This window comes from Haemorhous mexicanus, chromosome 15 (genome assembly GCF_027477595.1).
Source record: "Haemorhous mexicanus isolate bHaeMex1 chromosome 15, bHaeMex1.pri, whole genome shotgun sequence".
NCBI lineage: Eukaryota > Metazoa > Chordata > Aves > Passeriformes > Fringillidae > Haemorhous > Haemorhous mexicanus.
In genome coordinates, this window is record NC_082355.1 from 7,029,576 (window position 1) to 7,051,940 (window position 22,365).

Here is a 22,365-nt window from a genome sequence, read left to right on the forward strand (position 1 = left end):
TGGGAGCTGGGCAACAAGCACAGAGATGGCAGATGTCAGTGTTTTCTGCTGCTGTAACACTCTCAGAATTTGCCTGGAGGCTCTCTGATGGTTATTGAAACAGGAATAGTGGTTCACTAAATTAACGGGAAGCTGCTCCACAGCCAAGGGATGAGAGGGAACTGCATCTCCCCCTGTCCTGTGTGCTGTGAAGATCATCCATGGGCTGGGCCACAAGCTTTGAGTGGGCTCCAGAGCTGCAAAGTGAGGACGGAAATGAGGGGGATACCAGGACCCCCACCCTGAGTTCACGAGGCTGAGATGCTGGAAGGGCATGTTCTTCACAGCAAAAAGGGCAAATTAATTCCCATCTTAATTTGGGAGATGGAAGCATCACCAGACTGGACAGGAGTGCTGGACTGTCTCTGCTGTTCCAGTGCCCGACCACCCCCTGGGGTGGATATTTTTCCAATATCCAACCTAAACACCCCCCTCCCCCTTTCCGACACAACTTCAGGCCGTTCAGTTCAGGTCTTTTCAATGCCACAATGCGCCACCGGAGGCAGAGGAGCTTTGCAGAGCGCGGCGGTGACCGCCGACTGCCCACCGCGGACAGTCCCGAGAGGCGGCTCCGCGCGCCGTCCGGACCCGGGGCTCGAACCTGCGACGTCGGCGCTGCGGAGGCAGTGAGGGGGCCGGGCCGCCAGAGGGCGCGGTGGCGACGGGCGCGGCGTGGGCCCCGTGACCCGGCCCGGCCGCTCCCCCCGCGCCGCTCCCGCCCCGGCCGGGCCGGCCCAGCGCCGCGGGCCGCTCCGCTCTGCAGCCCCGCCGCGATGTGGCTGGGCCCCGAGGAGGTGCTGCTGGCCGGCGCGCTGTGGGTCACCGAGCGCGCCAACCCCTTCTTCCTGCTCCAGCGCCGGCGGGGACACGGCAAAGGGGGCGGCCTCACGGGTGAGGCGCGGCGGGGCCGCGGGGAGGCTCCGGCCCGGCGTGGGGTCCGTGAGTGCGGGGCGGGGGCTGGGAGGGCCCGGCGGGGGGAGAAGAGCGGTCCGCCCGTCTCCTCGCTGTGTGTGACCCTGGAGCCCCTCGGCCGCGGTGTCCGCCCGGGGCCCCTGTCCGCCCCCGTCCGGGGCTGTCAGCGGTCAGGCCGGGGGGCTGCTGCCGGGGAGGACACACAGCTGACGGGATGCCTGGGACCGTCTTCTTCTCTTGACAAAAATGGCTTCTCAGTCCTGCGTTGGTTTGAATTATTAAGGTGGTTTATTTGCATATTTTGTATGTCTGTGTGCCTTTTCAAGACGTAGAGGATGACAGTATGAAGTGGTTTATAATTAGTAGCAGTATGGAAGTTGTGCTGTACATGGGCCGGGTATGAAGCTATGTGGGTGCAGCCCAGTGGAAAATACTGCTGTATGTGGGGGAACAGCCTTGTTTGTGACATAAACTGCTAAAATGACACGACTGTCACCAGAGCACGATGTTAACAACAACAGCAAATCCCCTCACTTTTAAAAACCCCATTTATGTGCAAAATGCTTTCACTTATGTCAGTTACAAAGATGTCAATTTTACTTTTGTCAATTGCACATAGCAACTGTCCTGTTGTCGTGCCCTTTTAGACAAACTGGTGCAGCTGATAAACATCGTTAGCGTATTTCATCTTTTCACAGTGTTCAAAATTATTTTGAACTGTTCTGTTTGATGTCACCTAACTTGTGCAGTTTTGCATATAGGCTTATACTTGTATTTTACAATTTTCTAGTTTTTTCCAAAAAGCAACAACGCCTGGTGCTATTTTGGTAACATTTAAACTGATGTGTTCCTGATGGGTTGAAGCTTTGAGCTATGTTTACTTTTTGAGTTAGTGAGGCTCAGTGAGAGTCTTCTTCAGAGCTCCTGCAGGTTAAAAACCACGTGTCCTTAAGGAGCTATGCAGCTGCACAGTGACATCTCAGAGTTAAGAGTGGGATGTTCCGCTGAGCTGGAAAGGTTTTTGAGTTGCTGCCAGGCTCAAGTTATTAAACATCTCATTACCGGTTGTGTATCAGTATTTTACACATTCAGTATTGTCATAGAATGGATTCCAAATTTACTTTTAATCCGTATCCTGCCTAAAACTACACAAGAAACCCAGAGCCCAAACAGATCCTGCTGTGCTGGTTACATATGTGTTTGGTTTAGGTTTGTCACATGGGCTTGCTGTGGGTGATGTTTCACTGCAGGGACAATCGGTGGTATGTTCTTAATTTGTTAATTGCTACATAGATAGCCAGGGGAGATAAGGGAGAGGAAGTGGCATGTTTCTTGATAAGGAATGAGATATGAATGAGTACAGTTCAAACAGGCTTACCCAAACCATAAGAGCTGGACCCCCCACTAAGTCAGAGACCGAGGAGCAGCCATGCTCCTTCTCCAAGTTCTAATACTAGCAAACCTTTAATCATGAGTGTTTTGAAAGTTAATTTGCATTAAAGATACTCATAATGCATTGTTTAGAACAGCAAAGCAAATCATCATCCTTATGTATCTGTTTTATCTAATTGAAATAAAGGCTTCATTGAAGTAAATTGATTTGCTTTACAAAGTCAGGTTCCTCAGCATTTACTCTGGAAGTGTCTCCTTTCTTATTTAACATAATATAAAAATATTTTGACTTCTGTATTACCAAATTTTGAGTTGCTGACATCTTTGTTTAGTCAAAGTACTTTTTGGAACATCCTTGAAACATCCTGTGAGCACCAGTTTTTCTAGATCTACCTGATTCCATTTGGACAAGTTACCTACTTTTGGCATTGGTGATTCTGAAAAAGACAGCATTGAAGACTTGTGTCTTTTAGCTTGGTAGGCTTAAAAATCACTATTAGAAGAAAAAACCCCACAGAGAAAAACACATTACACTTTCATTATCAAACTCTTCTATGAAGGTGGGGGTCTGTAATGAAGCTTAGTAGGCATTTTAATTGCCATCTAAACTTTGTCCATTACCAGCAGGACAGGCTGCAGTTGGTTTTTAGGGAATTTACCTCCGGTGACTGGAGGTAAATTTCTAAATTTTCTCAACCAAGAAGGTAAATTTCTTTATTTTCTGAATCGAGTGCCACAGCTCTTCATGACAGCTGTTCACAGGCTGTGAACGTCAGCATTTTCTGCAGTGATCATCCTGTGGTTTTGCTTAACCCAGTTCTTTGTTTTGGTATTACACTGCTGTAATTTCTGTCTCTTTGTTTCCTAGGTCTCCTTGTAGGAACTCTAGACGTGGTTTTGGATTCCAGTGCCAGGGTTGCCCCATACCGGATTCTGCACCAGACTCAGGACTCTCAAGTGTACTGGGCAGTGGCCTGTGGTATGTGACTCTTGTTGGGGACTGGATTTGAGTTATTTTCTTGTCTTTTTGGTTCAGATGGCAGGTTATCCCATGTGGGAGTATCCTGTGACTGCTCAGGACACTTCCAAGAGCTTCCGATGGTGTAGTGGAAGAGTCTAAAAATGACAAAACTCAGTGTTGTTTAAACTGTAATTAAGGAACTTGAAGTTCTGCAAAAGCTTCTGTTTCTGCAGATGTTAGGAATTTTTTTTCTTCTGAGATGTACCTTGTATTTACAAGGTTGTAGTGAGATTGTGCAGAGAATAACACATGCTGGTTTTGGTGGGATGATGAGTGTTGTGCTGCTGCACAAGATGGGAACGCGTAACATTGTTCAAGGTACCAGAGGTACTTTGGAGAATTTCTTGGTCCAGTTTGTGTTTTTTCTATTATTTCTGGCCTGGAATAGATGTGTATATAGATCTGTAAAAAGGACTAGAATAGTATTTTTTTAACATCAAGGATCCTTGGCCTCTTTTATTTGAGGAATGTAACTACTGTTTTAGAATATCATAATGTAACCATCTGATGCCTGTTGGTGAACTTTGATTAAAGCTTTAGGTCCTAATGCTTGCTAAAGGGGAAATATCTCTAGACACATTTGTTAGACCAACTTTATTTATAATAAGAACCTTCACTTCTCACTTTGTGGTGGAGACATAAAATCTGATCATGAAGGAATCATTTGCTAGGCCCACAAAGGCTGATGTCTTGTTTTTCCTCTTCCCACCTTCTCCCCAGGCAACCAACACAATATTCTCCCTTGCAGAGCTACTTAAATTCTGCAGAGGAGAGGTTTAGATGTTGCTGTGTTTCACAGAAACTCAGGTTCCCCTTTGAGGAGGGTGGAGGCAGAGAATTAAGAAAGACAGAAAACAAAATGGCAGGTCAGAAACTGCATAGAACAAAGGAGTATATTTAGTGCAGATCTGTAATTTTATGGTATCTTGATACTCAGTATGTTATTTTTGTTCAATTTCAGGAGTATTTTAGTTGATACCCTGTATATCTCAGTTACTTTTAAACAGTGAGGCATGTAGAATTGGGGTGGGCTGGGTAACACCCAAATGGAGTTTGATAAATTATTGTAAGGCAGTAAATATGTTGTCTTCATCCAAAGTATTTTTTTTAAAATCATACCTAGTTCTCATTCTGCTGTCAAACTAAGAGTACTGGCACTCCTTTAATGTTATAAAATGTATACTGCTCTCTAGTTGAAAAATGCAATTATTTTTCTTACAGTTCACTGTGTATAAACACTAGTGGGCAGCAATCAGGTCACATATAGAGCTTCAGCAGTTCAGCACTTCATTCTTGTAACCCTTCTTGTAGGAATCACAAACTTCTACTTCTCATGTATGTCATTCTAATATAGTTCTTACAAAGATGTCAGTTAGTGAGGCCAGGCTTATTTTAGCAATTTGGCTGCTGTCACTTGGTAAGAGATGTAGCTCATGAAACAAAACAGGACACAGACTTTGTTCCACTCCTGTTGTTTCTGAATATGTGGGGTTTTTTCACAGTCAAAGCATACTCTGATTATTCTGTGCCTTGGAGTATCCTTGGTGACAGTGGAGATACTTTATTAGAAACATAATGTTGGTGTACATGAAATATCCTTAACATGTACACAGTTGGTATATGCGATTTATCCTAGTCACTGTTCAGTAATTATTAGTTTCCTGCTGTGAACTTGGAGGAAAAAAGACCTTGTTCTAACTCTTTTTTCTTTGCTCTTGTTATCATCTTTCTCCCCTTCAATTAGGATCATCTCGTAAAGAGATCACAAAGCATTGGGAATGGCTGGAGAATAACTTACTGCAGACTCTGTCCATCTTTGACAATGAAGAAGATATCACCACCTTTGTCAAGGGCAAGATACATGTAAGTGACTTGTTTCCCTGAAGGACTTCCAGATTCTGAGAAAGGACAAGGGAGATGGTTGTAAGAATTTTTTATCCTTTCCAGTCGTACATAGGTATGAAAGTGTCATGGAATGCATCCAGCATTGTCATCATCCAGTCAGAGCAAATACTGAACAAATATATTGGAAGGGGAAGGGTTAAGAGCAGTAGGTCTGAAAGATCAGCCTGCTTAGGATGTTCCTACTGATCCAAATATAATACCTCTTTAAAATCATTGCCAATTCTGCCTTTGATGGAGGGAGAATGGTTTAACAAGAGTTCATCTAGCAGCAAGTGGAGGAGAGAGAATTCTAGTTCACAAGACATGTACTTGCTCTGCCAATGGTCTGAAAAGTACCTGGGTTGTAAAGGAAGTGCACCCCAGCTTCCACTGACTTTGGAGTCAGATGTCTGCTGGTTTTGCAGTTAACACACTTCAGGTTCCCAGCCCACAAAGCCTCCAGAGCAGAAACTTATAAATACAGTTCTTTATTGAACTGCCGGAAGTTGCATCTTTTTTAGCTTTCCTGTCAGATTCTTCATATTTTCCATGTGTGTCTGTGCATGAGAGAGATTGTGGTCTTTTGTTTTTCCTTCTGGCCAGTCAAGATCTGACAGACTGCAGAGTTCTGCCCTTCCTGGCAGATGATCTTCCAGTTGAAGAAGCAGGTGTGTAAGTGAAAAGAGACTTCAGTTCTCCTGCAGGGTGTTCCAAGTGTTCCCAGGCCAGCCATGAGGAACTCAGTCAAACATTAAACATGAGTGCTTGTGGCACGTGTTCAGGAGTGGATCCCAGGCTCCCACAGTATCTGACTGCCCTTTCTGCATGTCTTTGCTGTTTCTGACATGACAGGATAAGTGCTGTGTCCTGTTCCTTTGTGCCTTCTGGATTGCTGCTGTGACCCTTTGCTTTGTACATTATTTCTGACAGCAGGCACCTTCACTTCTGTTTCTGCTCTCTCCTCCCACATCCTTTCAGGGCATTATTGCTGAGGAGAACAAGAATGAGCAGCCCCAGAGCGAAGAGGATCCAGGTAAATTCAGAGAGGCTGAACTGAAGATGCGGAAGCAGTTTGGGATGCCCGAGGTGGAGAAGTTGGTCAATTACTATTCCTGCAGCTATTGGAAGGGACGTGTCCCCAGGCAGGGCTGGCTGTACCTCACTGTCAACCACCTCTGTTTCTACTCCTTCCTGCTGGGCAAAGAGGGTGAGTTATGAGCCTACAAGTTGTGTTTCTGTCACTTCTCATGATCTTTTCAATGTAGTTATCTTTTGTGTGAACTCCTTTTTAAGACGACAGGTTTTTTTTCCTTTTAGGAATCCTTGAGCTCTGCCTGGCTCAGCACATAAATCAGTTCTTGCTCTCGTAGGCACTTCAGTGCTTTTTAGACTGAATGCCTGAGTCATTTTTTAAAACATTTCCCAAGCTGTACACCTATTTTACTCAAACTGGGTTATGTTTTACAAGTTAGACTGGGTTAGAGAACCAAGCAATATTTTTGCCTTGGTGAGTTTCATCTGGAACACCTGCCAGAACCCAGTCTTTGAGAAGCCCCAACTCCTGAGCCTAAAGCTAATTTGCTGAAAAGAAAGAATGAAAACTTGAGTAACTGTAGTTGAAAGCATTTATTGGATGGGAGATAATTTGGAAATTATGCATTATTTCTAGTCTAGTTAATCCCAAAGGTTATTTCCAAGTATTTTTGGAGAACCCAGTAAAAATGTGGAGAAAAGAACTGTCCATGTGTAAAAGGGGGGAAAATGCTGTTCTGCTGAGAGCTTGCAGGCTGCTTGACCTTCATTTCTGCTTGGTTCTTGTTTTGCCTCAATTGTGATAATAGTATTTTTTCATTCTCTTTCTCAGTTACACTGGTGATCCAGTGGGTGGATGTAACCCAGCTAGAAAAAAATGCTACGCTGCTGTTCCCTGAGTGCATTAAAGTAAGCACGAGGGACAGTGAACTCTATTTTTCCATGTTTCTCAACATCAATGAGACGTTCAAGCTGATGGAGCAGTTGGCCAACATTGCGATGCGGCAGCTGCTGGATAATGAGAGCTTCCTACAGGACAAATCTCTCCCAAAGCCCAGGAGGCCTCTTAAGAACATCTCTGCATTAAAAAGGTATCATGTTCCCAGCAGTGAGAAAAGAAGACAGGTAGTAAGGGATTGTAAAAATAAATCTGCATTATTTTGTAGCTCCCAGGTGCTACTAGAGTTTTCTTACTCTAGGGGCTGCATCACTTACTTCAGTCATTAGCCTTCTGCTTGTTCTCTCTTTTTCCTCATCCCAAATTGGAGCTGAATTGACACAACCCCTCATGTTTTTCTCATGCATGCTTAGGCACTGTCAGAAGGAATTTTCAACTAGAAACTGCTGAAATTCATATATTAAAAAAAAAGTGAAGAAAGAAAATTACACTAGCTCCTTTGAAGTTAAAGATTTATAAAAAGAAACAGATTTTTATTGTAATAAATCCTCCCACTAGAGACTGTTCTCTGCAGTTTCAGAATCTCATGTAATATTTCAGTTTTGCAGATGCACTTGCATATTTTATTTTGTATTGCAGAACATACCTTGTCAGAGAGGCATGTCTGAAGGCTGAAAGAGGAGTCAGAGGAGGGGTGGCATCTCAGTTAGAGAAAAGAATACTAAGAATACGCAGCACAGTCTGAAGGTTGTGATTGGAATGAACATTTGACATTAGTGTTTGAGTGGGTTTTTCAAGTGAGTAAAAAAGCTTCAGGATACTACCCTTTACTTTTCCCCAGAGACCTGGATGCTCGAGCCAAAAATGAGTGCTACCGTGCCACTTTCCGGTTGCCCAAGGATGAATGCCTGGATGGACATACAGATTGTACCTTGTGGACACCATTCAACAAGATGCATATTCCTGGCCAGATGTTTGTTTCCAACAATTACATCTGTTTTGCCAGCAGGGCAGAGGAGGCCTGTCATCTCATCATTCCTCTCAGGGAGGTGGGGATTTCTTAGCTGTATGTTAAGACTACAGGCCTCTCTTTTCTTTTGTGTCCTTCTGTCTGTTGTGCTGTGCTTTGTGAATAATGGAAAACATGCCAGATCCAAATGGCCCTTGTCTTTGTGTTCTAGGTGACAATAGTTGAGAAAGCTGATAGTTCCAGCGTGTTGCCCAGCCCTCTGTCCATCAGCACTAAAAGTAAAATGACCTTCTTCTTCGCCAATCTGAAAGACCGGGATTTCTTGGTTCAGAGGATCTCTGACTTCCTCCAGAGAACACCGTCCAAGAAACCCTGTGGTATTGACAAGGAATGGAAGTGGAATGCGGCTGATCCCAGCAGCGAGGTACTGAGGAAATAGCTGGGAGGAACTTTAACAACTTTTCAGAGCAATGCTCCTTACAGTGTGTTTGGAGTGCTTGTCACCAGCCAGTGCTGTCTCTGTCAGGCCATGAGCAGAGGAGGGAGCATGAGCTCAGACATGTTTTGTTCTCTTGTCCAGGAAGTTCCAGAGCTGCCTTCCAGCAGCCCCCTGGCTGTCAGCCCCACGTCTGTTCTCAGCCATCAACCTGTCAGCTTCTGTGCTGGGCAAGTGCCAACAGCCTCACAGGGACTGCTCAAACTCTTCAAGAGGAATTCTGAGGAGCTCTCTGGACCCAAAGGGGTAAATAATATTTTTATGTACAATAATAAAGTATAAATAGTTTGCAGTAGTTTGTTGATTTCCTGGCCTGCTCTAGAATGGAAATGCATTGTATCCCTACTCAGTATCACTGCTGTGTGTATCACAGTGGTAGTACTGCATAGAAGTAACTTGACTGTCAGCTTACACTGTTTGTACTGACATACCTGACATACTTGACCAGAGGCTGAGAAATGAGTGTTACCAGTGTTCTGGGATGTGATTTCATGGCTGTGAAGAACAGCTTTTCTTTAGAGCAAGAAAGCAGGGAACTTGTATCTGCTTGCTGGTTAATCATCGTGATCAATGGTTCTGCTTGCATTTATGTGGAGATTTGCATAGTTGTAAAGACTTGACTTTAAGCAAGGTCATAACAGATGCAGAACAGGGTAGATTAGTATATATACACTCTTTTCTTCAGCAGAAAGAAGAGAGGTTTTAAATGTCACAGTGTATTTTTCCTGTGAAGTGCAGGCCTGAGTATACCCAGAAATCACGTGTCCTACAAACATAAAAATGCAATAATCTCCTAAAATAGCCATACTTGTTCCTATGAAGGCAAAGGAGAAGATGAAGGAAGAGTCTTGGAATATTCATTTCTTTGAATATGGGCGAGGGATGTGTATGTACCGCACTGCCAAGACAAGGGAGCTGGTACAGAAAGGAATCCCAGAGAATCTCCGTGGAGAGCTGTGGCTCCTTTTCTCAGGTAGGATATTGTGCTGACAGCAGGAATAAACTTCCAGCACATCTCAAAGAAAAGGGTATGAATCTTAGCCCATTTCAGAGAAAATTAATGACAGGTTAATTTAATCTGAATGATACTTTGTGGTGGCTTGCTTTATTATACTAATAGCTGTTTGGCCTCTTTTGACTGTGTTTCAGAGTTGGGACCTAAAGTCTAACATGATTTAACAATGAGTCTGCTGCTGTATTTTCACATCTGTTTGTAGTTCAGGAGTTCTTGAAGTGCTTCTTGCCTCCCTTATCTCTGAAACTGGGAATAAAATCTGTTTTTCAAAGCACCAGAGGTAAAGCAGAGTTTGTTTGTCATTTCAGGTGCTTGGAATGAGATGGTGACTCACCCTGGTTACTACGCAGATCTTGTGGAAAAGTCAATGGGAAGGTACAATCTTGCTACAGAGGAAATTGAGAGAGATCTGCACCGCTCTATGCCAGAACATCCTGCCTTCCAAAACGAATTGGGAATTGCTGCTCTCCGGAGAGTCTTAACAGCTTATGCATTCAGAAATCCAACAATTGGGTACTGTCAGGTAGGAAAGAAGTCTTAGACTTGTTAGTCCTACACAGTGGATTGACTTGGACTTTTTCTGCAGTTTTTTGTTCAGTTTCAAGCTTTTCCTTTATGCTGTCTATGTAGTGGTGAGAAAATAGGAAAGAAATTATGATGCATCATCTCTTAAATATCCTTTGAACATATAGTATTTAAATAAACTTTTCACAGTGCTGTTAGGTGTAATGTTAGTCTTTAATAGTTTCCTGCCAGAACTTTCCATAGTTCAGCAAAAACATCTTCTAGTTTCATTAAAAGGAGCAGTTAAATCAAATAAGTGATGTTGCACATGGACAGTCTATTGAAAATGTAGCCATTTGCTGGTTTGTGAAACAACTTGGTGGAAATTCAGGTTCATGTTGTGAATTGCTGTGATGTTACAGGTTCTCATTATGGTGTTCTGTTATGGCCAAATTCTTACAAAGATTTTTATGAAGACTTGGACAATTATTCTTGTTAATGTTGTTTACTGAAAGTGCGTGACAAACGGTCATCAAATTATTTGCTGCCTCATGAGCAGAGGAACTGAAAACAGGAAGAAAAATTGGCTTAAGGTCATCTCTTGACTCAGATACCAGCAGAAGCTGGAAATAGATACGACTCTTAGTGACAGTTCATTCATGCTTTTAAGTTTAGCTAATCTGCAATAGCAGAGTTTTCCTGAAGACCTCCATGTTTTTCTCCTGTACCTGTGTGTTTTCTGTGCTGGTTCCTAGGCCATGAACATTGTCACCTCGGTGCTGTTGCTATACTGCAATGAGGAAGAGGCTTTCTGGCTCCTGGTGGCTTTGTGCGAGCGGATGTTGCCAGATTACTACAACACAAGAGTAGTGGGTGAGTCTTTGTCAGATTCCTGCTGCACTGTGGATTTTCAGCTGCACCAGCATCTCCCAGAAACATTTTGTTGTTCATAATTAATTAAATGTGATGTGTTTTAAAGATAATGAAGTGCAACTCTGTTCCTTTTAAAGTGGCAGGGGTGTGATGGAGACATAGAAGGAGACACTACAGGCCTCCAAGGTAGTAGTTCTACCTTTTAGTAACAAGGAAGATGAAGTCACCAAAAATTGGTATCAGGAGGGATCATTAGCAGTAACGAGGAATATCTAGAAGAACATTACTGGGTTTTAGTTTTCCCCATCTGGATGACGTGTTAAATCTGTGGAACAGGCTCTCAGGGAACGTTAGTCAAAGCACCACTTCATGGGCTTTTAAAGTTGGTTTGTATAAAAGGCTATAGTCTGGTGTAAATACCATAATATCAGTAATCCTCCACCCCTCCATTCAGGACAAATGCACAAATGAATGAAAGGTTCTGTTTTGAGAGGTTGTGTCTGCCTGCTCTGCAATGTAGAAATAGTCTCATTGGTTTTATTGAGACCAGGGTAAAAAATTAATGTCTTAATTTTAGTTATGATGTTCAGAGGAAATTTATATGAAATTTAGTGAACTCATACTGTTTTGTTTAATAATTGCTTACCTTGGTACATGACACCACCATTTTGAGTTCTAGCATTGTTTTGTTTGTCTGTTTCAGGTGCATTGGTGGACCAAGGCATCTTTGAAGAACTTACACGAGAGTATCTTCCACAGCTGTCAGAAAAGATGCAGGACCTGGGAGTGATCTCCACCATATCCCTTTCCTGGTTTCTCACTCTCTTCCTGAGTGTGATGCCCTTTGAGAGTGCCGTGGTCATTGTCGACTGCTTTTTCTACGAGGGAATCAAGTTTATCCTGCAGGTGTCATTGGCCATACTTGATGCCAACATGGAGAAGTTACTACAGTGCTGTGATGAAGGTGAAGCCATGACTATTTTGGGCAGGTACCATTCATTGTTCTTATTTATAACAGAATAGTAACAGTGGCCTTTTAGTCATCATCTCTTTCTACCTAATAGCAGGTCACAGATATCACTCTAGGACAAAACTTCTGATCCAGAGAGGTTTGCTATTGCCTTCTGCAAGAGCTGAAATTAATTGTTGGCTCAGTTATGGAGGAATCCATACTTCTGGAGCTGTTTTGCATCATAATGAATTCCTGCATCTCAGTTTGAATTTGAATTCTTAAAGGTTATTTAATTGAAGTTTGCATATTAATTGTGCTTTACTATTTAAAACAGATTCTGGCAGGAATCACCTTCTAGAAACTTAAAATATTATCAGGCAGATATCTCCCAAGTCTAGTAAATGTAAGATTTTCTTATTTGAAATGACAATTTCTTCTATGTCCAGCAAGATCTTCAGCATATGACTAGAAGCCTACTTTCAAAAGAGCAAATGCCCCCAAAATAGGGTGAAAATCAACTTAGCTCCAGGTACATTGAGGGTAACATTGCAGATTAGATGGCAAAAATTAAATTCTCTTTCATGTTTAGATTAGTGATACAAAGTTGGCGGTAATGCATATAGGATATTATTTTTTTTTCGGGACACTAATCCTGGAATCTTGCATCTGTTCTCATTTTTGTCCACAGATATTTGGACAATGTAGTTAACAGACAGAGTGTCTCTCCCCCTATTCCCCACTTGCATGCACTGTTGACCAGTGGAGATGACCCCCCACTTGAAATTGACATCTTTGAACTCATCAAAACTTCATATGAGGTAAAGTTCTGGCTTGGTATTTTGCCCAAGAGATTTCTTCTCTACTAACATCCCATTTTATACGTTGTGCAGCCAAAATCTGAGCAATGTTCATAGACTGAGATGCTTAAGGAGTGCAGGCTGAAGCCATTGTTCCACCTACTTGATATGAGTAGCACCTGACAGTGTTGGCTGTTGCTGATTACAAAGAGTCTGCCCAACACCAGAGGGATTAAAATGAAGAGTGCAAATAAGGAAGAAGTTATGGACTAGAGATTTCTTCCTGCTTTGTCAAAAATGTCTCCATTATTAATTCTATTTGAGGATTTTCAGTGCTAAGCAGTTAAGGAGGGAAATTGAGGTAAGAATTGTGAAGTACTCTGCAGAAACATGGAAGAATCTCAGTTCACATGCATAGGAATCCTGTTCTGTGGAACTACATTATAGTAATAGGAATTGACCCCAGAACGGTGTCAATGGTGTTAAAATATCTCTGCACTGATAGAGGTGTTCCTCACAATTCATACTGAGAACAAACTCATAAGAAAATTCATTCTAAATGATGGAAAAAACTGGTGTTTGGCACTTCTTCTCTGCTATTCTCTGCTAAATGTGGGATCCTTTCCCTCTTTTTCTCGTTTTTCACCCCATCCCCTTCTGGCTGTTTACAGTCAGGCAGCTGTCATTTTCCTGGGAGTTTTGTGTATTTTCAAATCTGCCATCTCTGTTTGTTCTTGGTTTCTTTTTATAAAAGAGTGTCACTGAATTCATATTACTTGTCTGACCTAGTCCATAGAAAATCTTCTTGACTGTGGTGTTTCTGGCTGAATCTCCTGGGGGTTCTAGAGGAAAAAAATGACAGGGCTGAAAGGAATGACAATCTGTCTGTTCTCTTATCTCTGCCACAGTAGAGGGCCTGTATTTCTGTCTGTCCTGACAGATCCTTTTTCAGCTTTTCTGTAGACACCTCTGATGCTGGATTTCTCATGAACTCTGAATTACTCCTCTTGCAGGACAGGAGTGAATAGGGAATAGAGCTCAAGTTTATTCTCATCTTGCTGCTCATAAAAGGCTTCTAGTGGGTTTAGGTCATCTCTGAGGGGATAGTACACTTGTTAAAGAGTGTGTAATTGAAGATGGGTTCTTCTCTCTTCAGGAGATGATGTTGACCTGATCTGCTTCCTTTCTTGTAGAAATTTGGCAATCTGAAGGCAGATGACATTGAACAAATGCGTTTCAAGCAAAGGCTGAAAGTGATCCAGTCTCTGGAGGATACAGCCAAGAAGAGTGTGGTATGTGACTCCCAGACTGAATGAGCTACCAAATGGCACCTTCTTGGAAAGTGTTTTGCTGTGAGCATTGAGAAACTTCGTGCTGTAACAGACCAAGTTTTAAGTGACTGAAAGAATGATTGAATGAGATGTTTGGTATGGAGGGAGATAAAAAACACCTGTAGGCTTTGACATAACCTCCCATGCCTAGTGCTGTCTATTTTACTGCTTGCCTGGAATCTTTGAGAAAAGCTGGCTAGCAGATAATTGTTTTACTGCCATTTAGAGAGTCCCATTAGGGAATTTTGCTAAAGGGTTCACAGCCAAAGGGGAGTGTCCATATTTATTGCCATTATCTCCCATGTCCTAGGTGGAGAATCTCATCAGGGGTTTATTTCACTGTTGCTTTTTAATGCATCCAAGTCAAACATCTGAAGAAAAAAACAAGAGGGAGGGGTGACACAATCCGCTCAGCCAAGTCTGCACAAACAGGAAATAAGCACAGTAAACCACTGAAAATGTCAGCAGTTTCTGCTTGACTGCAAACTGGTTTCCAGGGGTATTAGAATGGCAATGTTTTTTGTGCCATTCTGTGTGATATCTCCTTGAACATGTTCTCTTCTGTGTTACACAGATTTTTCAGTATTTCAATATCATTTCTATGTAATCAAATACAGAGTTGTATTTGATTTTTTGACTTCTGAAATAAATTGTTCTCTCTGTTTTGTCTGTAACTACAGGTCCGAGCTGTGTCTGGTGACATTGGTTTCACTGTGGAAGAACTAGAAGAGCTGTATGTAGTGTTCAAGGTAAGAAGCCTTCCTTGAGGGTGAGGAAGAAGTGTTGTCACACACAGTACAAATAGCAAAGTAAATTGAAAGGCAAGCAATGACTTTGCCTTAATTCTTAATGTGACATACCAGAAACATGTGGTGCCAGTAGGACTGGCCCTGTTATTATCTGATTAATTATTTTTAATCTTTTTACCCCCAAAGGTGGCCAAACCACATTCACAGAATTTGAGTGATACTCAGAAAGAAACTGTAGAGTCAGTGGAAGAAAATGTAACAAAGCCCTAAGAATGGCGAGCTAGGGTTGACTGTACCTCAATTTTTAATCTCAAGTTTCCCTCATCTGTAATTGTGACAAGATTACTTAAGGGCTTTGCCTCTATTTGTCAGCATACATATTTTTAAAAGAATGGCATTACCCAAGTGCATTTACCAAAGTTGGTTGTGCTGTTTTAGACTCAGAAAGAGAGGCTTAGTTCTAAAACCTGCACGTTCCCGTTGCAATAAAGCCTGAGTTACATTTTGTTAAAACCTGAAATCATGTTTTGTACTTTTCACTTTAAATAATTCCTTGTTTTCTGAAATCTGTGTCTCTTCCTTTGTTTCATATTATTTTGTAGTGAAGTAACACTAGGAATCACAAGGCAGATAATGTTTCCTGAAATGTCTCTTGTTTGCTTCCTCAATGCTGTTATTGAGCTGTGACCGGCTCCACTCCTGTGCAGCAGCATCATCTGCCCTGTTAATCCTTTCCCTCCAAAGGCCAAGTACCTGATGAGCTGTTACTGGGGGAACAACCGTGCGGCCGCTGCCCGCCGGGACCAGAGCCTGCCCTACCTGGAGCAGTATCGTATAGACATGGAGCAGTTCAAGGAGCTGTTCATCAGCCTGACCCCCTGGGCCTGTGGGGCACACACCCCTGTGCTGGCAGGGCGGCTCTTCCGCCTCCTGGATGAGAACAGGGATTCTCTCATCAACTTCAAGGAGTTTGTCACAGGAATGAGTAAGTGGTGGTTTTGGAGAAAATGGAATACTGCAAAAAACTGTGTCTGCCCTTTTCCAAGAAGAGAGAACTGAAAAGAGATAATGGTGTGCTTACTGTCCTGAGGAGGGAGGGTGGCAGGAAGCCTCAAGCTGGACAAAATAGACCTTTTGGTATGGATTTCATTGTTGATTCTGCACTGAACTTTGAGCAGTCATTGTATGGGAATTCATTCTGGTTTGAACCTGTGAGCAGAGGGTGATTCTTTATCATTAAAGCTCTATTTTTCTTAACCTTTTTTTTCTTTCCAGGTGGGATGTACCATGGTGACCTCACTGAAAAACTCAAAGTACTCTACAAATTGCACCTGCCTCCTGGTGAGTGACTGCTTCTGTGTACTGCTGCTATTGAACACGGGCTGCTCTGACATCAATTGACATGGGGTGCCTTGGGAGTTTTGCTAATGAAGTGGGCCATACTGCCGTTCAATTAGAAATTTTAACATTTGCTTCTGTGTGAATACAGCTCTGAATCCAGAGGAGACAGAGTCTGCTTTGGAGGCCACAAGTTATTTCACAGAAGATGTGACAACAGAAGGTAATGCAACACTGCTGCCCTTACCTCTCAGTTGGGCAGGAGTTGCAGCACAGATCCATGTGCTCTGAACAGTGATTCTGTGCAAGGCATGGTCTCATGCTGGCATGTGTTAGGATTGCCAGTGTGTTTGAGTTCACTGTCTTTGTTGCATGATGGGGAAGAAGTTTGGAGCTAAAACTCCTCAGTGTCCATTCCATGCAGGATACAGCATGCTCTGAAGCATAGGCACAGACTGCTGAGGAGGAGCAGTGTGCTTTAACCAGCCCCTGTCTCCCACCGTGATTTAGGTTTTTCATACAGGTCTCATTGTCTCTCTTCTTGTTTTTGTTTCCTTCTCTGTGTCTGTCTATGTCTATGTCTGACCTTTTCTTCTGTTTTATCTGGGATATTGTCCGCTCAACCCTTTTTTCTGCTGCTCAAGTATCTCCTTTTGTCTCAGAGCTGGATATCTGCCTGCACTGTGAGTCTCAAGGTCAGTCCATGGATTATGTGCATGCATTGAGCATGGCTGTGGTGCTTATACCACCTTCCAGCCCAGTGTGCTGATGTAAATACTCTGAAATTATTGCTGCTGTTGCTCCTTGCTCATGACTCTCTCACTATTAATAAAATGCTACAAGTAATTGAATGTCTTTCAGTATAATCTGCCTATTGAGTTTCAGCCTTGGTCAAGATAGGTTTTGTCTGGCTTCTTTCAGTGGAATTCATCTCATCCTAGAAACTCATGGTCAAAAAGATGCTCAGAACAGAGTGGGGGGGTGCTGGGCTTGCTGGCCTGGGGAGGTGATCCCTGTGCCTACCCCACCGTCTTCCAGTTTAAAGGAATAAGGATGCATGCCACTGGATTGCTGAATTGTTGGTAGACTAGTTTACTGCGTTTCTTAAAATACAACTTTAGGAATTGTCAGATAGGAGGTCAAAGTATGTCAATCATGCTAAACATTTACCGAAACACAACAATGCACCAAAAAAATCAAGGGGTAATTGTGCAGTTTGGTGCTAGGTGGCTGATTTAACAGTCTGAGTTGAACCAAGACTTCCTATTTGCTCTAGTGACAATGTAGGGAATCAGAAGTGAAGTTCATGAAGTTAGACTGCAAATTGCTCCCAAAATGTCAGTCCAGGCAGTGAATAATGATTGTGTAGGCATTAGTCACATATGTGCTCTGTAGTGGTTTGGGTTTTTTCCATTCATTATCTTGCTTTGGACAACTGAACATCCTTGTCTTTAAGCCATCACACTGCTTTTCTGTCTTCCATATCTGTCTTTTCACACTTTATTTTAAGACCTCTGCCCTCTGTCTTAGCTCTTCAACCCACTTTTTGAGTGGGGCTCTTTATCTAGCTCATCCCATCAGCCTTGTGCTTCCATCCTGTTCTGTTCAATCCTCTAACCACGATTATGGGAATGTGAGATCTAACTTCTATTAAATGTACTCTTGTATAATTTTAATTTGTATATTGAGTTGTCTGAAATTGTTTGTGTGTTGTATTACTAAAAATCAGCTAGTAATTATTTTGTAATTCCATAATTCTATAGAAACCCAAGAAGATAAAGGAAGAAGAAATGAGAATGGCCCAGAAAAAGGTAATTTCATCATCAACAGACTACATTCTAATCTTATCTCTCTCATATTATGACCTATTCATTGTCTCATGCTGAGCAAGAAGACTTTACAAAGTGTCCCTTGTGGACAGAGGTAAACCAGGAGGTGACCTTGGAAATAAGCATCCCTTATGCTTTAGTGCTCCAACTCTTTTACATACCAAGATCACAGCATTTGTAGATCATGCTGGGTAAATTGTCACCTCACAGAGTTCGTCTGTGAGAAGTCAAGCTGATGCAGCACTGTAAATTTTTTGCTCTATTGAGCTGCATCAGATAAACCAGCAGAAAACAATGCAGCCTTCCTGATAGATGCTTTCCTGGGCTGTCAGCAACACCTTCAAGCCTGATTTTTGTTGGCTCAGCATTCACTTTTTTAAGTGTGAAACCATAAATCACTTGACTAGTGGCTTGTTCTTACCTTGCAGAGGAGAAAGGTACCAGTCCACAGGACTACAGATACTACCTAAGAATGTGGGCCAAGGAAAAAGAGAACAAGAAAGAAACCATTAAAGATCTCCCCAGAATGAGCCAGGTAAGAAAGGAGTATGAAGGTTTCCAGTTGGATCATTGGCAGCTTAGTGGAATTCTGCAGTATGTGCAGCCATTGTGCCAGTATGTTCAGTCCTTGCCCACAGCTTTCCCTGCTGTTCTGATCTGGTGAGCTTTAGAACCTCTAATTCCACACATTTGTGTTGAGTTCTGCAGTGGATATGGACAAACTGTTTTGTATCAACCAATCAAATGTAAGGGATTCACTCAGCCTTACAGACCAGTTTTCCCTGTAAGAACTGCACTCTGTTTTCCCCCCAGAGCAGGATGTTTTAAATATTCCATCAGTCACAGAAACTTATTCAGCTTTTCTGGTTTTGCACTGCTTCAAGTTACAGCTGCTTGGTGGGCAGTGAAGAATGTGGTTATAGAAGAGAGAGTCAGATGACTGGTGTGATCTCTTCTGTCTCTAATTTCCTTGATGGATGCTACTTAAACCAGTTCAGAAATGCTTAGAAGCTGACCACAGAAGAGTAGCAGGATAGAAGTAAAACTTCAAGTTTTCTTAGTGAATATGTGACTATTCTGTTCATCTTTCAGCAGAAAACCCACCACTATTAAATTGCTAGCCATGTCTCAATTTAGCCACAACAGAGAGGGGGCAGTTTGTCTGTGTCAGACTGTTCTGAATCAGTGCAGTAAGTTGCCACTTGGTGGGGAGGCAAATAAGCAATGAGTCATTTGAGATGGTGCCTGTTGCTTCATCTGCCACTGACAACTTTTTTCAGCCTGATACATGATTATTTGGTCTTTGTCTTTTAAAGGAACAGTTCATAGAGTTATGCAAGACCCTTTACAACATGTTCAGTGAGGACCCTGTGGAGCAGGAGCTGTACCATGCCATCGCCACTGTGGCCAGTCTGCTGCTCAGGATTGGGGAAGTTGGAAAAAAATTCTCCAACAGGCCCACGAGGAAGTCTGAGGACTGCAAAGCAAATAGTGCCCAAGATCCTGTGAGTGAAGAGGAGTCACCAACATCTGAACAGAGTCAGAATTCAGCAGTGGAGCAGCAGCCCCAAGCTGGCCATGAGGACAAAGGCAGTGTTGATGCTCAGCCTGAAAAAACCCAGCAGGAAAACCAAACTCTGGGAGATGGGTCAGGGGAAGGACAAGGCTCTCCTTTACAGCTGCTATCAGATGATGAAACCAAAGATGATATGTCCATGTCTTCCTACTCCATGATCAGCACAGGCTCCCTGCAGTGCGAAGACATCGCGGACGACACAGTACTGGTGGGCTGTGAGGGCAGCAGTGCAGCTGCCAGGTATGGCAGCACCATTGACACTGACTGGTCCATCTCCTTCGAGCAGATCTTGGCCTCCATGCTGACAGAAACAGCCCTTGTTAACTACTTTGAGAAAAAAGTCAACATTCTTCAAAAGATCAAGGATCAGAAGAAGGTAGAGAGGCAGTTCAGTTCATCCAGTGACTATGAACTTTCCTCTGTGTCAGGGTGAACTCAAGAAATCAGGAGTTGTCTTTGGGAAATAAAACAGGAAGATAGTGTGGCAGATGACAGGATGGTTTGGTATTTTCTGTTTGGGGTTGGTTTTTTTTTTTTTTTTTTTTTTTTTTTGTTTATTCAGAGACCAGTAACTACACAATTACAATAGAATCCAGTTGATAAGGGGCTTCTGACAGTGACTGTGTAGGTGTTTCTTTGGCTACTCTGGCTGAGAGAATTAGATTTACATTTTTGAGAGCCATTAGAACCTGATAGCCCCTGACATATAGAATTACCACCATAAATTATGCATGTCTGCCTTTCACTATCTTATTTCAATGAAGTTTTATTTCATACAGTAACTGCTCCTTGCCTGCCCTTGTTTGCTGTAGGTTCCTGGGTAACTTGCATAGCAGATGCAGCCTGGCTTGAAACCATGCTCACCTCTGGCTGCCAGTCCGAGAGCTTATGCAGTGTAGTCAAGTGCTGTAGGACTCTGACCTATAAATAATCTTGTACGTTCTTGTAAGCTGTTCTGTGACTCAGCAGCTGTAAAGCAAATGTGCCCCACTGCTCCCAGCACCCTAAGATCTAAACACAGACATTGCTCAGACCTGCAGGTTTCTTTCACATGTGATTTGGCATTTTCATAGTGTACGATCACTCACTTTCTCCTTCAGAATTCAGGAATTTTCAGGCAAACCTGGTTTTCTAGCATTTGCTTTTCTGTTTCTTAGAAAGCTATTGTTTTAAGTTTGTCTGGGAAGCCACAAGCTCCTTGACTTCAGTGCAGAAGTAATACTAAGTCAGTCAGTGGGCCCATGATGGTTATAATGAGGGAGCTAGTTCCTAAAATAGAAGTCAGTGAATCAGCCTCAGCATTCCTGGGGAGTGGCACACTGGTCTGCTGAACTTTCCCTGATGATACATTGGCTATTCAGTGCTGATTCCCTGTTTTTCCTAGCTAGTGATGGGTCCCCTAAGGAGGACCTCCCAGAAAGAGGACCTTAGGGGCCCTTTAGGAGGACCCCAAAGAATTGTCTGATCAGTCAGCCCTCACAAATGCTTGGGGCAGAAGTTGTGCAGGGGCACTGTGCCACCCGCTGCTGCTCAGTGTCCTTTCTTGAGAGTTTAGCAATGACTCTTAGAAACTACTGCACATCCAAGGGCATTTGACCTAAAGGGGAAGAATTCAGAGCAGCGTGGCTCTGCCAGCAGCCCCTTATGGGAATACCGGAGCTCATTCCAGTTAAGAGACAATGTAACTGGGAGACTTAGTGAGTGCTATGTGAAATTAAACCCAGAGGAAACTACGAGAAGCCCTTCTGGTAGCAGGGTGTGTTCTCCACGGGAGGAGAAGTAATGCTGTTACTGCAGATAAACTCATCTCAGCAGCGAGGCAGTGGCCTTGCCTGGGGCAGGGTGAGAGACCTGCTGCTCAGCCAGAGCAGACCTTGCACTGAAGGCAAGGTGTGATCCAGCTTTTGGCTGGCACTTGGGATCTAAAGGTAGGAAGGACACATGTGGATGTTCCCATTTGACACTACTTGGTGTGCTACTCAGTGTTAATTCATCCTTATGACATTTTTGGTCTGTAATCACAGCTGGTACATACTTCTTATTTCTCTGCCTCCTCTGTCCTGTATCACTGGAGAGCAGCCATTAGTTAAACTGCTTTTACTAATTATTCAGTAATTTATTGTAATTTTTTTAAGTACAAATAATACATGTGATTTTACACTGTCTGTCTTACCTGTCATGTATTCAATAAATGAATCAGAATCCTGTAGACTATTTGGCTGTCTTTTATTTCTCTCTGAGCTTGTGGAATATTGCTGGTTCTTTATCCAGTTATTAGAAGGAATGTGTCACCAAAACTGTGGGGGAAAAAACCTCCAACAACATTTTTAGTGTTAGAAAATCAAGGCATTACATTATTCTGTCCAGGATATGCAACAGAAATCATTTCAGCCTGGGTGTGCAGCGGAAATTGTTCCATGACACATAGCTCTTAAATAGATTTTTCAGATACTTATAGAATTAAAACCCATAGAGATTCATTTGTTCAATGTTCATTGATCCCAAGTTACACAGTTCTTAGCATTTGGTTTCTTTTGGTTATGTATTTCTTCACTTCCGATGCTAATGTGGCCCTCTCTCCTTGATTCTCTTATCGGTCTTTTCTGGATCAGGTGTCGCTGACCATGCCAGGGGTGCTGTTTGGAGCTGATGGTCGCTAATGGTCGTTAATGGTCACTATCTTTTGTGTATCTTCTGTGCTACTCCCAGTCTGCTGAGATGTTAAGCTCATCACGCCTTGAGTGATGAAACAGTCCT

General features: G+C 42.8%; 1 protein-coding gene across 2 annotated transcripts; it reads left to right on the plus strand.

The window, feature by feature from the left end:
• Positions 1–752: 752 nt before the first annotated feature.
• TBC1D9B (TBC1 domain family member 9B) lies at positions 753–21,822 on the plus strand. 2 transcript variants are annotated; one of them, XM_059859794.1, is made up of 22 exons: positions 753–930; positions 3,212–3,322; positions 5,109–5,227; positions 6,227–6,455; positions 7,113–7,371; positions 8,020–8,227; positions 8,360–8,572; positions 8,729–8,890; positions 9,467–9,617; positions 9,968–10,182; positions 10,919–11,036; positions 11,740–12,025; positions 12,677–12,806; positions 13,979–14,077; positions 14,797–14,865; positions 15,610–15,850; positions 16,141–16,206; positions 16,355–16,426; positions 16,848–16,898; positions 17,967–18,014; positions 18,461–18,567; positions 19,349–21,822. In XM_059859794.1, exons 1-22 carry the CDS (start codon positions 813–815, stop codon positions 20,039–20,041), a joined length of 3,765 nt encoding a protein of 1,254 aa, XP_059715777.1. In that variant the 5' UTR covers positions 753–812; the 3' UTR covers positions 20,042–21,822. The 2 variants fall into 2 exon arrangements, with proteins under 2 accessions (XP_059715777.1, XP_059715778.1); XM_059859795.1 differs by lacking the exon at positions 16,848–16,898 and having other exon boundaries at positions 754–930.
• Positions 21,823–22,365: the final 543 nt, after the last annotated feature.